Raw genomic sequence first — 16,107 nt, forward strand, 5'->3', positions numbered from 1 at the left:
TGGTTGTTGGCTGTGGATAAGTGAAGCAGCTCCAAGCACTACAGCCCTGTCCTGGGACATGCCTGTCAGTCTGTAGATGCTTGTGACCCTGTTGGCTGTTGTGAGTTATATATAAGTAGTGCAAATAACTGTGGTTCTGTGTATTCCTTGATCCTTCCCAAATGCTGGATCATATGAGGCACAAAATGCATTGTCTTTTGCCTTTTGTCACTGACTACTCTGTGTTGAATTTAACCATCACATTCATGACATGGCTGAACTAATCTGATGATGGATGCGGATGGCGCTCTTGTTATAATCCACTGAGCAGGGGAAATTACATTTTAAGGGAAGAGACTGATGTAGCTTGGCATGAGAGTCCAGAATGTGGCATTGTAATCTGCTTTGAAACAACGAGACTATAGGGGTGGAATGTCACTTTAGCATATGGTTTCTTCCTGTTTTCCATGTTGACAGACTTTTGTTACACACTAACACTTTTATCCTCTACCTTAAAACCTAGAAGAAGAATAATATTTTGTAATGTAAAAGAGTTCTTCCTCTCATATTTTACTACTGTTTCTAAATAAAATGATTTTTAATTCATTTAATTTTTTTTTCTTTTTAGGGCCACACCCACAACATTGGAGGTTCCCAGGCTATGAGTTGAATAAGAGCTACAGTTTCCGGCTTATGCCACAGCCACAGCAATGCCAGATCCGAGCCTCGTCTGCAACCTGCACTGTAGCTCACAACAACGCCGGATCCTTAATCCACTGAATGAGGCCAGGGATCAAACCCGAGTCCTCATGGATACTAGTCGGGTTCATTACTGCTGAGCCACAATGGGAGCTCTTCATTTTTTTTAAATAATGATTTTTATTTGATCCATTATAGCTGATTTAAAGTTCTTCATTGTTAAATTATTTACATGAGGTTTTTTTGGTTTGTTCATTTGGCTTTTAGGTGTTTTGAACACCCTCAATATTTGCCTCCTCTTTTCTAGTCAAAGCTGATTCATGAAATGGACTGAAGCTGCACAATCACCTGCTTCTTTGTCTGTGAATTTGGAGCACAATTGGGATGGTCTTAAGTGCGTACAACTAGACTGGAACTGCAGCTATGAGTTCAGACGAGAAGGGCATATCCCCGGCTCATAAAACATCCACTCCAACCCATAGAAGTGCCTCCTCTTCAACATCCTCCCAAAGGGACAGTAGGCAGGTAAGAGAAGGGTTTAAAGTGCATTTTGTTATTTTATGCAAATGCAGTACCATTAGAATATGAGGGGATTGCTAATTAATTCTGAAATTTTGTTGTGAAGATGTTTATTCCACAGGAAAGCTCACCGTTTTCTGTAGGTCTACCTGATGATGTCATGAGGATCCTGTTCTTGCTTTCTCAGGGTACCCGCCACAGGAAGGGTGGCTTAGTGCAGCCGTGCAGTGTTCTCCTTCTGTCCTTCTGCACCTGGAGGCAGGAGGCAGCTTCTGGAATGTGAATGGTCTGCTCTCCCTTCTCCATTTGTGGGTGGAAAGGGGTCTGAACAGTCTTTTTCCTACAAGTCTCTTCCTGGTCTGCCAAGGACTAACTTCTGTTTGGAGTTTCATGGATCTGGTAACAGTCAGATTCAGGAATGAAGTTACAAATAAAATTGTAGAATCAGGGAATTAAGGAAATTAGAGTCAAATCGAGAAGGTTAATTATTGTTGCTTCATTATCACATTGAGCCAATTCTGTAAGTTATTTTTGTTTACAGAGTTAGTTCATTACTGCTTCAGTGACTGTTCTACAGGCAGCATGTGTGTGAGGATTAGTCATGTGAATTTTCTTCATTGTCAAAACAGGTGGTTGTTTTGCCTAGCACTTGTTCGAATATTATCATTTCCATCCTAATAGCTTCTTATGATAGAATTTCTTGTTATATAACTGGAAATTCATAATAAGCAGATGTCGTTAACTTTTTTCCTTTTTTTTTTTTTTAAGAGCCATACCTGAAACTTATGGAGGTTTCCAGGGCTAGGGGTCGAATCGGGGATATAGCCGCTGGCCTACACCACAGCCACAGAAACTTGGGATCCCAACTGAGTCTGCAACCTACACCACAGCTCATGGCAATGCCGGATCCTTAACCCACTGAGTGAGGCCAGGGATCGAACCCTCAGCCTCATGGATCCTAGTCAGATTCGTTAACCACTGAGCCACACACAAAGGGAACTCCAGATGTTATTAACTTTTTATAAAAACTTTCCTTTGGGGGGACATTCAATTAGTGAACATTTTTGCAGGGTTTGTTTTGTTTTTATTTTTTTTTTATTACTCAAATGAATTTATCACATCTGTAGTTGTATAATGATCATAACAATCTGAGTGCTTGGGCTGTGGGATGGAAATCCTGCAGGGTTTTTTTCCCCCGTATTCTATATGTTCAGAGTATATTGCCTAGTTTCTAGGAATACGAACATCAGTTATTTGAGAGTCCATAGTACAGACTTGGGTCTTTACACAACCAGTTCCACATGTGAATTCATTCTTCTGGATGGTGGGAATGTACTTCTGGGGGGTGCACCTTAGGGAACACTCTGTCTACAAACCCTTCAAAACTCTTTTTCCTGTTTTTAGCAAGAGAGTTTATCAGGGTTTCCTTGTATGTATAGCTTTCGCAGAATCTAAAGCAGTTATTAATCTTGGGGAATTTTTGACATTGATGTTTTTGTTATAGAATTCAAAGAGGACATCTGCATTCACTGGGAGCAGTTATACCTTTAAGTATAACTGATTACACACAGTTATAATATTTATTGCATTATGTTTGCAAAGAAAAAGAGTACCATGAATGAAAACACATTTACATTAAATTACTACTGCATGCTGAAATGCTTTCTAAGTTTGCAACATCACCCTACCCTTCACCTGCCTCTCTGTCCTTTCTGGTTATGGCTTCTCCATTTTCCCCTTGCCCTGGGTATTTAAATTGAGAGACATTTTAAGGAGCATGGCCTTTCTGGCTGCTGAGGGAAGGAAGGGATCAACCCCATTCACCCTGCAGAATTATGGCAGATGGAAAGACTGCTGATGGCTGCAGAAACATCTGCCAGACATTGTTGAGCCGCCTGTTGCACCTGAGCTGCAGAGTGAGAGTGCAAAACAGCAGGGAAGTACTGAGACCCCTGGTCCACCAGAGGAAGTTTGAAGGTGGAATGTGTGACTCCTGGCTAGCTTGTGGGTGGAAAGTTTTATGATGGGAATAAAGGAGGATGTCTGTAAATGATAATGAATTCTAGCAAAGTAAGAGACAATGTTCGAATGGTTATTATTCTTTAAGGAGAGGGTTTGTTTTCATTCCTGTTTATCTCAGCAAGTAGAAACTCTCCAAAATACTTTGTCCTCCTGTTTTGTTCCTTCCTGCCTCCTGTTTTGCGACTGTTCATTTCCCTCAAGGGAGAGAAGAATAAAGAACAGTTAGAATTCTTCCCCTCACCCTCCACACTTTATCTCATCACTTCCTAAAATCTAGTATTAACTAAGGAAATGAGAAATTTTGCGTGATGCCGTGATACGATGGAGTGTTTGTTACGTGCATCTATTTTTGCGTGATGGCTGTTTCCTAGTCAAGGGACATAGAGAAAGTAATAAATTAGTCTTCCCTGAATGTTACCATTCTCCTGACTTGACTGGCATCTCTGTAGATGGTGCCAAATTGCAAAGTCCATCCCTGTTTCTTTCCTGCACTGATCATATAGGTAAAGGATCTAGCACATAGCACATACCATTCAGCAGTACCTTGCTGCACATTATTTGCCTGTCCTTCCCAAGTTCTAGCTCTAGATCACCAGTTACTTGATTGGGCATTTCTATTCAGTTGTACCATTGTCACCTTACATCGGTATGTATAAACCAATTTGCTCTAGGGATAGTCATCCGCTCATGGACCCAGGGTCAAAAGTCATTCCTTTCTCCTTTGTCTCTCCCACATTCAATAGCCTAACAAGTCCTATTGATTATTTCTTTCTTCATAATATCATAATTTCTTTTTAGCCCCACTGTTTGCTCCCATGCCCGGACTCTCATCACCTCAACTTGGGATCCTGCAGAGTGCCCTTGCCTCCCTGGCTCCTCATGGCCTCATGAGGTCAAATTTCCTGCATCTGGCAGATTCATGCTCAAAACCCTTCAAAGACTCTCAGTTACCTCCATGGTTAAGGCCAGATGTCCTTACTTCATATCCAGAGACCACCATGATTAGATCTAGCCTTGGGTCCCATTTTCCTCCCAACGTGTACAGTCTTGTCTGCTCATGGTTCCTAAAACCAACTACAGTCTCCATCTCTGCCCTTGTCTGCATGGAATTCCCACCACCTCCTCTCAACCTGATACCTCCCTGTGCTTCAAGGACCAGCTCATGTGACACTTTCACTGGCCTTTCAAACCCACATTGACCTGTCCCTTCTCTGAACTTTATAGAACTTTTTGGACAATATTTGGCACTTGTATATTGTTTACCTGTTTATGTACTGATCTCCTCAACTATATTGTGAGCTCTTTTAAACAGACTACACACTCTAACTCTTTAGAGACAAGCCTTGCACCTCGAAAATTTTAATGTATCCTAGAGGATGTTTTAAAGACTTGCAGCAATATTAATCTTTCCTTTCATTCCAGATTTTCCATTCCAGATCTGTCCGCCCCCTTCTTCCTTCCTCATAGATAAAACAAAGGACAGCTGCCAAGAACGTAGTGGTAATTGGCTGCCCTTATTGTCACATGTAGCTCAACAGGTGAAGGAGGGAGAGGAGTTGGGAAATAAAGTGATTCAGTGTGCCTGTGATTTCACTAAGTGATTTCTTTTTTTTCCAACAAGAGGGTGAAGGACTCACTTAGTATTGAACATGTTGGAAGACTTTAGTAATTGCTCTATTTACATTTCATTTAAGATTGATATTAGATATTAGGCCATCTAACAAAATTGCCTCTGTGTGTGTGTGTGTGTGTGTGTGTGTGTGTGCGCGCGCGCACTATGACTCTTAAGCTGCAAGAATTGTGCTCCCTAAAATTTTCAGAGGGGAAATAAAAGGGTTGATTAGACATCTAGGACTTTTGCATAAACCAGCATTCCCTAAAGGATGTGCCAATGACTGCTTGTCCCTTGAGATGTTACATGAAAAGTGGGTTCTGCAGTCAAGTAAATTAGAGAAATGCTAAATACAATCTCTTTTTACAGTTAATAAATTAAGGACATGTTGAATCCTATAATCAGAACCTGACTCAATGGAGCCTCCCCATTTTATTTCTGGCCACACTCACAGCATGTGGAAGTTGCCAGGCCAGGGACCAAACTCACGCCAACAGTGATGATGCAGATCCTTAACCCACTGCACCACAAAGCAACTCCTAATAGAGCACTTCCTAAATTTGATAGATTGTGGGACTTTTTTCATTTCTCTAAGGTTTGGTTGTTGAAAATCCAGATTGTTCTTTTCTATTTAGAAATGGGAAAATTTAGGAACATCGGGCCCAGATTCCAAATGCCAACACTAGACAGGGCTCAGGGGTGGCCTCCTCTTTAGATGGGGCATTTGCTCATCAGCCACAGTGTCTACCTCTCCTTATTATATTTCAATGCTTTTGAATGTTTTGCTGCCTGCCCCCAAAAGCATTTGAATTGATGAACCCCTAATCTGGGACATCAGTAAGTCAACCACAGGAATATTTAAGTGACTGAGGGTGATCTCTACTTGGATGTTAAGAAGGCATCTTAAACGTAACGTATCCAAAACTGAACTTTTTTTTTTTTTTTTTTTTTTTTTGCTTTTCAGGGCTGCACCCACAGCATATGGACATCTCCAGGCTGGGGGTCAAAACAGAGCCACAGCTGCTGGCCTGCACCACAGCCACAGCAATACGGGATCTGAGCTGCATCTGCAACCTATGCCACAGCTCATGGCAATGCTAGATCCCCAACCCACTGAGCAAGGCCAGGGACTGAACCTGCATCCTCATGGATGCTAGTCAGGTTTGTTAACCACTGAGCACAAAGGGAACTCCCAAAACTGAACTCTTAATTTCCCTCTCAAATCTACTCCTTCCCAGTCCTCCTTATCTCAGTAAACAGCAACTCTGTCCCTACATTTGGTGAGGCCAAAATCCTTACCAGGAACCACCCTGGACTCCTCTCACTTCCCACTTCCAGACCCTCAGAGAATCCTGTGGTTCTGCTTTCAGGATGTATCTGGAATCTGGCCGCTGCTTACCTCCTCCTCCCCTTTCATCCTGGTCTGAGGCACCATCATTTCTCACCCAACCATAGTCCTGGAACTGTTCTCCTGCTTCTTCCCTTGACCAACTACAGGAATTTTTTAACAAAGTAGCCAGCGTGATCCCTTTAAAATCTAAGTCAGATCAAGCCTCTCTCCTGCTCCAAAGCCTCCAGTGGTTTCCCATCTCTCTCCAAATAATGTTTGGATTGCTGACCATTGTCTACAAGGTCATTCATGATCTGGATCCAGCTATACCCCTCTGGTTCCATCTCCTACCACGTTCCATTTTACTTAGTTCTCCCCAGCATTTTCCTTAGATGTGCCGCGCGTGCTTCCACCTTACAGCCTTTGCGTTTTTGGCTTCCTCAGACCAGCTGGCTTTTCCTCCAAGTATCCCCAGGTACAGTCACACACTTGACTCATTCTCCAAATGTCCCCATTTGGGGTTGCCTTCTCTTGCCCTCCCCTGTGCATCCTTATCACCCACTGTTCACTTACCTGCTTTTATTTGCCTCCAGAGTGTTAACCACCACCTGACATGTTATATATTTATCTGCTTATGTTTTAGCCCCTTCCTCTCTTCCTTATCACTGCAATGTAAGCTCCCCGGAAACGTTATTTTAGTTAATGATGTATCCCTAGCCCCACCTACAGTCCCTCGCATATGATATGGCTCAGAATATAGTTGAATTAATAAGGGAATGAGGAGCTGGCACGGAGAGGAAGATTGCGAACCATTTCCAGAGGCCTTGATCACTGTGAAGGATTAATCAGGCAGTTGGGAGATGCCAGCACGGAGACTCAGAAGTTCTGAGTTCTCCTAGGAGAATGGAAGAGGGATGGACCAGAGGTGGCAGAAGGTACCAGGAGTTCTGAGTCTCCTAGGAGAATGGAAGAGGGATAGACCAGAGGTGACAGAAGGTACCAGGAGAGCACAGACCATTCTGCTTACTGCCCATTCTCTCTGTATGGGCGAATGAGTGGCTTGAGGCTTATGAATAAAAGGCTCATGAACAAAAGCAAAGCACCAGGAGCGTTCTGCACTGATGTGGAAAACATCGAGGGAGTGGAGATAACTCCATCGTAAAATAAGAGTAGTTGTTTCCTGATCTCTCAAGGTACTTATCTTACATTAACAGTTTGTAATCGGCTAAGTTTAGACCAGCTGAGTGGAGTTTGTTTGTTTTTATTTGTGTTTAATTTCAGGCTGCACCTGTGACATATGGCAGTTCCTGGGCCATGGATTGAACCTCCACTTCTTCGGCAACCCAAGTTGCTGCAGTCAGATTCTTAACCCACTGTGCCGAAGCAGGGACTCCTGTTTATTTTGATAATTACCCTTATGATTACATATTTAGAGAATTTTATGCAGTACACAAGACTGAGACCACACTGTAAGACAGTTTCAGTAGTTTGGGATCAGGCCAAGGATCTTCATTTTTAAATGTGAAGCCCCTGTTTGGAGCCAGTGATTATTTTTATTTGTGTCATTATCCAGTCATTTCAGAAAATCAGATACTATTGCTCTAAGAATTTAGGATTTGGAATGCCTAATTACCAGGTGATTGTATCTATCGTTAGAGTGAACTATTATAGCTCTGTCAGGTTAGATATTGTAAATGCTCAGATGAGTCAGTCTTGTTTAATGAAAAATCAAAGAAAAAAATACCAGCTATTCCTTATAATGATTTAAAGTTTGCAGGAGTTCCCTTTGTGGCTCAGTGCGTTAAGCATCCAGCTAGCATCCATGAGGATGTAGGTTCAATCCCTGGCATTGCTCAGTGGGTTAAGGATCTGGTGTTGCTACAGTGTAGGTCGCAGATGCAGCTTGGATCCCATGTTGCTACATCTGTGGTGTAGGCCAGCAGCTGCAGTTCTGAATTGATCCCTAGCCTAGGAACTTCCACCTGCCACAGGAGCAGCCTTAAAAAGAAAAAAAAAATTTTTTTTTAATTTTTAAAAAATAAGGTTTTCAGAAGCCCAGAGATCATAAAGAACTTTTAAAGGGAAAATGATATTATTAATAAGTCATAAGAGGCTGGTAGTTAATCTTCTTGCCAGTTTTTAATAAAATATATATTCAATATCAACAACTAGTAGAAAATTTCAATCACAAGGGTATATGAAAACGTTTCCTGTACACTATCAACAACAATTAGCAAAGCCAACCATGGCCCATTCAGTTACTGTCCTCTGGTTACCTACGAAGACTGTCCCTAGCAGTGATTCAGTGGGGCCTCTATAACCATGGGCTGGTTTACCACCATATAACCCCCCCAGTTCTGATATCAGCAACATCTGCTGTCTTTGCAGCTTTCACTATTAGTGAAGAAGGTGTCTAGACAACCAGAAAGTAAAACTGTTCCTCAGTACTGACCATACTTTGTGTACAGGGTTTTCATAACAAGTTTTCTTCTTGGACAAACAGACCAATAAAAATATCCCGCCGCATATACACAAACAGACTTGGAGTATGTCTCTTCCAAGTAAACCTCTGAAGTATCTTCTTCAACTAGCTTCGTTAAATGAAATAACCAAATTACTTCTCTGAAATATAGTATCTCTATTTTCTGAATATGATATCTATTTCCATCTTTTGGTGGTGAAACGTAAAGCATTCCCTGAACAAAAATAGTCTCATTTCTGGAGAGAAAATTTAAGCATTCTAGGTTTAATACCTAACCTCCAATTTAAATCATCTTCAGTCTTAGCACTGAGGAAAAATATAACTTGAAATCTGCCAGGATCTAAAGAGAAGAATTGTAGAATTTGGTGGATCCAGGGCTTTGCAGATGACCCTGGAACTCTTGGTTCAGAGAGAAATTCTACCCTACCATGGAAATCTGCAGTGTCCTCCCTAGAGTGATGCTGGTAAAGAAAGCCCTTGGTGCTGGGTGCTAAGTGTGTTTAAATTCCTGATTTGATTCCAACTTAGCCTTTTGGGGACTCCACTCATCCCAAGGAACCGAACTAACTAACTGTTAGGACTTAGGACCCATGTCGATGGGAAAATATCTGCTTGCAGAAACTCACGCTATGGCCAACCTTTGTGATTTAGATGCATTTGGTAAACCGGATGTTCTGAAAAGTCTAAATATTAGGCAAAGTACATGAATAATAGAGCCACACCAGCAACAGCTGATATTTCATGAGTTCTCACTGTGGGAGGGTGAACTGTTATCACCTTTTTCAGAGAACTAAACTCTGGCAGAAAGTGGTAAAGAATCTTGTCCACAGCCAGTCAGCAGGTAAGACAGGGTTTGCTCCCTGGAAGCCTGATCTTAGAGCCCCTATTCCTGACCACTCCACTCTGCTCCGTTATGTGTCTTAAGGTGGTATGTCCAGGGGAAGGACGTTCTATACTTGTCCAAGTGAACTTTGTAAGGCAGCATTTGTCAGTTTTTTTTTCCTTCACATGACAGCACCTGCTGCATATGGAAGTTCCCATGGTTGGGGTCAAACTGGAGCTGCAGCTGAGGCCTGCACTACAGCCACGGCAAAGCTGGATCCAAGCCACATCTGTGACCTCTGCTGCAGCTTGTGGCAACATCAGATCCTTAACCCACTGAGCGAGGCCAGGGATCAAACCCACATCCTCAGGGCCACTATGTCGGGTTCTTAACCCAATGAGCCATTAGAGGAACTCCCATCAATTATTTTGGAGTTGTTATTCCCTCCTTATTTTTCCTCTCAGCAGTAATAGTGATTTTTTACATCCTCATTGAAACAATAGCCCAGAAGCTACATAGACAAAAAGGTTAATAATTATCATGAATTATTGGCATCGAAAGTGAATCTGTTGTTCTTTGTGCTTTCCTGAATTTTAAATTGTCTATACTTTCACTACACATATTGCTTTTAGAATGAGAAGTTCTGAGCATTTATTTATTTACTGAAAACTGCAGTTAGCCTTTTCCGTGAAACCAAATGAGCAGCCCCACAGATTTCTTGCTGTCCCCACCATTTGGAGATCACTGTCCCTGCTGCTTGCTGTTTACAGTGTGTGTTCAGGCCGTGTCAAATGTGCTGAAATTGAGACCACTCGAAGGAAATTTGCCACCTGGCACTCAGATGCTTATTACCCACAAGTGATTTAGAACTCAGCATCATCCGAGAATAATCTGTTCACTGCCTGCCCTGGTACGTGTGCCAGCGCACTTTGGTTCTCTCTGACTGCCTTAGTTTCTCACTGAAGAAGTCATCTCCTATTACCTTGAGCTGACTGGTTTGGGATAGCATGTTTATAGCAAGTCCATTTCTCAGAGCCAAGATGAACACTGTCTGTTGGGTTCTTAGGCGTAACATCAAACAGAGATCCACAGTCTAATCAATTAGGAACCCCAGAGGGTCTCATTCATGGGTCATTGACGAGACCTGGGAATCTGTTGATTATAAGAACTTCCCCAGGAGACTCTTAATTCACCCAGGTTTGGATATCATCGCTCTTACCAAATACATTTTCCCGTGTTTCATTAGAACTATAAAAACAGCATCACGAGACTTCCTGGTGCACTAGTGATTAAAGATCCGGCATTGTCACTGCTATGGCTCTGGTCACTGCTGTGGCTCGGGTTCAGTCCCTGGCCCCGGAAATTTTGCACAGCCAAAGAAACAAAAATTATCCCAAAGGACCGTAAATCTACAGAACTGCTTTATTTGATTTTCAACTTAGATAAACAGAAAATTTTACTATCCTTCTGCCTAGCATCCACGAAAACTCTCCTAGGCTGTAATTAAAATACTGTCACAAAAGTAAAAGAAAGCCCCATGCATGTTGTATACTTTAAAGTGCTGGTCTTCTTGACCTCAAATCCTAATTAAGAGCAGATTCTGTAATAATGGTAATAGCCAGTTTGGGTGAGGTCACATATACTACTGCTAGTCATGCTAATTAATTTTGCTTCTCTGGAGGGAAATTTTGCAATATAGAAAGTCTTTTTTTTTTCTTTTCTAGGGCTGCACCTGTGACATATGCAAGTCCCAGGCTAGGGGTTTAATTGGAGCTGTAGCCATCGGCCTACGCCAGAGCCACAGCAACACAGGATCCGAGTCGCATCTGCAACCTACACCACAGCTCACAGCAACGCCGGATCCTTAACCCACTGAGCAAGGCCAGGGATCAAACCTGCAACCTCATGGTTCCTAGTCGGCTTCGTTAACCACTGCGCCACGACGGGAACTCCTATATAAAGTCTTTTTAAAAATCATACTATAGCACCTGGTAACTCAGCTTCTAAGAAATGTATTCTAAGGGAACAACCAAAGATACATGTAAAGATTTTTTGTGCAAAGATATTTATCAAAGTATGTTTACAGTATTAAAAAATTAGAAATAACAATGTTCAACAAGGAGTTAATAATTTATCTCATAGCTAGACAGTGGAATATTGCATAGCTGTTTAAAAATGTTTAAAGCTATGGGGAAATTATACATTGTTAATGGATAAAAACCTAGCTATTAAATTGAAAATATAGTGTAATTCCAATTTTGTTCTTAAGAATTGAGTATATATATACATTTTTAAAAATTGAAGGCAGGAGTTGCAGATGTAGCACAGTGCATTAAGGATCCAGCATTGTTTCTCTGGGGTAGCACAGGTTTGATCCCCAGTCTGGTGGAGTGGGTTAAGGATTTGACATTGCCCTAGCTGTAGTGTAAGTAGCAGCTGTGGCTCAGATTCAATCCCTGGCTTAGGAACTTCCCTATGCTGCAAGTGTGGCTGATAAAGGGGAAAAAAAAAAAAGCTGTAAGTAAATGTACCAAGATATTGAAAGAGTATATTGCTGGTTTTGGTGGTTTTAATTCTTTTTTATCTTTTCTTTCTCCTCCCCTCAGATTTCTGCAGTGGATGTGTATTGCTTCTGTAGTCAAAAGTGTATATATATTTTTGGAGTTCCTCTTGTGGCTCAGTGGGTTAAGAATCTCATATGGTGTCTGCAAGGATGCAGGTTCGGTCCCTGGCCTTGCTTGGTGGGTTATGGATCCGGTGTTGATCCAGCATTGCTGCAGGCTCTAGTATAAGTCGCATAATGGTTTTTAAAACCATATTTTTTCTTCTCCAGTCGAGCCTGTGGCACATGGAAATTCCCAGGCCAGGGACTGAATCCGAGCTTCAGCCAGGACCTATGCCACAGCTTCGGCAACACCAGGTCCTTAACCCACTGCACAGGGCCAGAGATTTACCATACACAGCCTCAAAAATACCACCAGATCTTTAACCCGCTTTGCCACAGCAGGAACTCCCTTAAAACCATTTTTGAGGTGCTAAGGCAAAACCTGGGCTACCCTTTGCCCTCTTAACTCTCTATATTTAACTCATAGTAATTTAAGGATGTTTTCCAGAGAGTGGGAACTTAGACACGATGTATATTATAACGAATTCTTTATTCATTCTTTTATTCAGCAAATAACTATGAGTACGTGTAGGTAATCAGATTTATCTGCTCCGAGTTTACAGGGGTAATCAAAACAAACCAACTCTGCCTCAAATATACATACACAAATGTTAAAAAATATATATATATGTATATATCTGACTTTTTTTTGCTTATGTTGTTAGCAAAATCATGTGTGATTATCATACTGAAAACCTTTTTCTGGGTCATTGTATTAGCCTTGTAGAAAATTATGAGTTAGCTTGACATTAATGTTCTTTCCAGTCAGACTCTTCTCCTGCCTTTTCTATTAACTCTCCATCTTCCAGAGCCTTTGCTTTTGAAGTGACTTAGTATTTGTCCCTTTTATTTGCCATTCATTTATAATTGCTATAATGAAGTATGCTCATAGTTGCTAGGGTTTTCAGTAGTTTTGTTGCATGTTTGTGAGTGCTGAGAATACAGGTAAGAAGCAAGTCCACAGGTAAGTTCTGGTTCTAGCGTTACTGAAAGGCAACCATGGGAATTAAAAAACTGTTTATTCATATGCCTTTTTCCACTTCATAGTCAAGATCGTTGAACTACTCTTGGCTATAAGTGGACCACTTGACAGATCCTGATTGTATATCTTACAATGCAGGGTTTCCAACAACAGACTAGTTCAATGTGGGGCCACAGCTGTTTGTTCTTAATGACTTTCGTGTTTCTGTGCAGGAAGAGTCAAGAATGTGATGGCTGCTGATTCTCCCTTCAGGGTTTCCCAGGTGTGCTGTGTGGAATTTTCCCAGCCATGATTTCTAAAATTTTCTATTTTCATTCCTTTTAGTGGTGTTTATATGGAGATTTATTATTAATGCAATTCTGCCATCTTGCAGTGAGAGTGAAGTAATTGTTAACTATAGAGAAAGTAGTAGAATTACTGCTTCCTCAGTCATGGCCTTCTGGTTTTGATGATTTTAATATTTATGCTCTTCCAAAAATAATAAAAATGATTCCTTGAAGGACATTTTAAGAAGGCAGCAGGCACGTCTGTGTGCCTCTTCTGCCATAGGCATTCAGAAGGATGCAGAATGTCCATTGCTATCTGCTTATGTTGCTTTGCCACTGGCAAGTATCTAGAGCATCTGTCTCCACTCACTTTCTCAGCTTTCTCAGTAAGTTCCGATGCTCTGCTCATGAGGTGGTACTGACTACAATTACTAGGTTTCCCGGGTAACATGTGCATCTACTTTGCCATGGCAAGTAGAGACTCCTGGCTTCCAAAAGGGAACCCAGGAGTCATACACCTGCAGGGTGTTTGGGCACATCTTTCTGTGGCAGAAAGAATGCACAGGATTCCTAATCATTTGTTCTTATAGCATTTATAACTGAGCTGTTAGCTACCATTTATTGAGCACCTTCTGTATGCCAGCTGCTAGGCAGCACTGTCCATACACTCGGTGTCACCTCTTTGACCTGCAGTGTCTTCTAAAGTACACATGAACATCCCCAATTTACAGATGGAAAACGGAGGCTGAGAGAGGTTCATGATTTACCGAAGGCATATGGTAAACAGCAGCAATGACGTTTGGTGTGCTTGTCTGTGTCACTGCAAAACTCCTGTTCTCTCTGCATCACACTGCGTTCCTGCAGTAGACACTAGCTGGCCTTCTCTTGGTTCTTGAAACTCAGTAACAAACCTTAAGGTTGTACCATGTTTAAGAGGGCTGTAATCATTTTTTGTTTTGCTCATTTCTGCCCATCTCTTTCCATGGAAGGTTGTGATAGAGAATGACTTTTGATGTGTTTATTCAGTTAGTCTTGAGGGAAAACACTACTTGAAATTGCTGTAAATTTTTGTCATTTAACATCAGCTTTAACTTCAGTAGAGGGCAGTATTTAAAAACTTGGAGTCCAGAGAAGAATCTTGATGTTCATTCTAACTCCAGTGATTACTGACTCTGTCATTAATTTAACCTCACTGTGCCTCTCTCTGTCAGCCATAAAATAAATTTAACAGTCATTATTTAAAGGCTTTTTATGAAGATGGAATGCAATAATCCATGTAAAGCATTGAGACAGGGATATAAAAGCACTAAATATTAACGGTCACCACTGTCATCATCATCAACACTACAAAGGTTCCTATATCACTGAAATAGTGTTGGCTATATCAAAATTAGATGAAACTAGATGACAGATAAACCTAGCAGCCAAAAGCTTGAATAAGAAAGTATTTAAAAGTTTATTTATCCTTTTGGATATTTTTCTTTGAAAATATTTTGTATAATCCATGAATATAAAAATAGCTTAGATAAGATAATCAGATGATGAAAAGTTTCAGTGAAGTTAACATTCAGGGAGCAATGGTCCAATTCTCTTTATTAGCATCCTACATTTGTATGAAAAGTGAGTCTATACAGAAATTTGTAGCCACAGCCTAAAATATTGCCAGTAGGTCTTTTGTGTCTCTAAAATGAAATTAAAATAAATGACAGGCCCTCCAAACCAAGAGACCCATTCAGCAGATCTGTGGACTCTCATTTTAAGAGTCAAGTTTCTCTCTGCGGGAGTTGCAACTAAATCGTTCCGCTATTATTAAATGTCTCATTGTCTGTCTGTTTACCCACCTCTTTGATACCGTGTAACCAGACTGTAGTCATGTTGGCAGATTTCTGCTTGCTGCCCAGGAGGTATTGAGATCAGTGAATTCTAACCAGAGAACAAACTTTTACCAAACTAAAGAGCTGCAGTGAAATGTGTGCTAGATTCCTGGTTTTAAGCTAAACATGTATCAGTTCTCTCTGAGCAGGAGGAACAAAGGACAGGTGAGTACTTTTGCCTTCTTTGTGTGTTTTAAGTTCCTTAAAAAACTGACCTGGAATGAACCCAGGTTCATCAGTTGTCACAAATATACCACGCAGGTGGTGGGTATTGATAATGGCAGAGCGCTATGCATGTGTGGGGGCAAGGGTTTGTGGGGAATCTCTGTACCTTCCTTTCAGTTTAAAACAAAAATTATTGGAGTATAGTTGACTTACAATGTTGTATTAGTTTCAGTTGTTAGCAAAGTGAATCAGTTATCCATTCTTTTTTCCCATGTAGATTCTTAAAAACTATTGAGTGGATTTCCCTGTGCCATACGGAAGGTTTTTGACAATCACATACTTTCCACAGTGGTGTGTACCTGCTATTTCCATCCCCCAATTCCTCCCTCCCTGCCCCCTCTCAGTTTTGTAGTGGAGTTAAAACTGCTCTAGGTGGGGAGGGATAAATCCGGAATTTGGGATTAACATATACATACTACTGCATATAAAATAGATAATCAACAAGGACTTTCTGTATAGCCCAGGAAACTTTCCTCAATATTCTGTCATAAGCTACATGGGAAAAGAATCTGAAAAAGAATGAATATAGGTATATGTATAACTGAATCACTTTGCTATACACCTGAAACTAGCACAACATCATAAATCAGCTATATGCCAATGTAAAATAAAAATTAAATTTTAAAAAG

At 41.1% G+C, this 16,107-nt stretch overlaps 1 protein-coding gene across 16 annotated transcripts in view; it reads left to right on the forward strand.

The window, feature by feature from the left end:
* OSBPL6 (oxysterol binding protein like 6) overlaps positions 1–16,107 on the forward strand; it is a 228,556-nt gene that overhangs the window by 135,325 nt on the left and 77,124 nt on the right. For 14 of the 16 annotated variants that reach the window (XM_021075890.1, XM_021075883.1, XM_003483690.4 and 11 more), the window contains one exon: positions 986–1,203. In XM_021075890.1, the coding sequence (XP_020931549.1) occupies positions 1,102–1,203 (102 nt within the window). In that variant the 5' untranslated portion in view covers positions 986–1,101. Of the gene's footprint in view, positions 1–985; positions 1,204–12,206; positions 15,419–16,107 lie in introns of those variants that run through there. The other 2 variants (XM_021075886.1, XM_021075888.1) reach the window with 2 other exon arrangements.

Source organism: Sus scrofa, chromosome 15, assembly GCF_000003025.6.
Source record: "Sus scrofa isolate TJ Tabasco breed Duroc chromosome 15, Sscrofa11.1, whole genome shotgun sequence".
In the NCBI taxonomy this organism is placed as follows: domain Eukaryota; kingdom Metazoa; phylum Chordata; class Mammalia; order Artiodactyla; family Suidae; genus Sus; species Sus scrofa.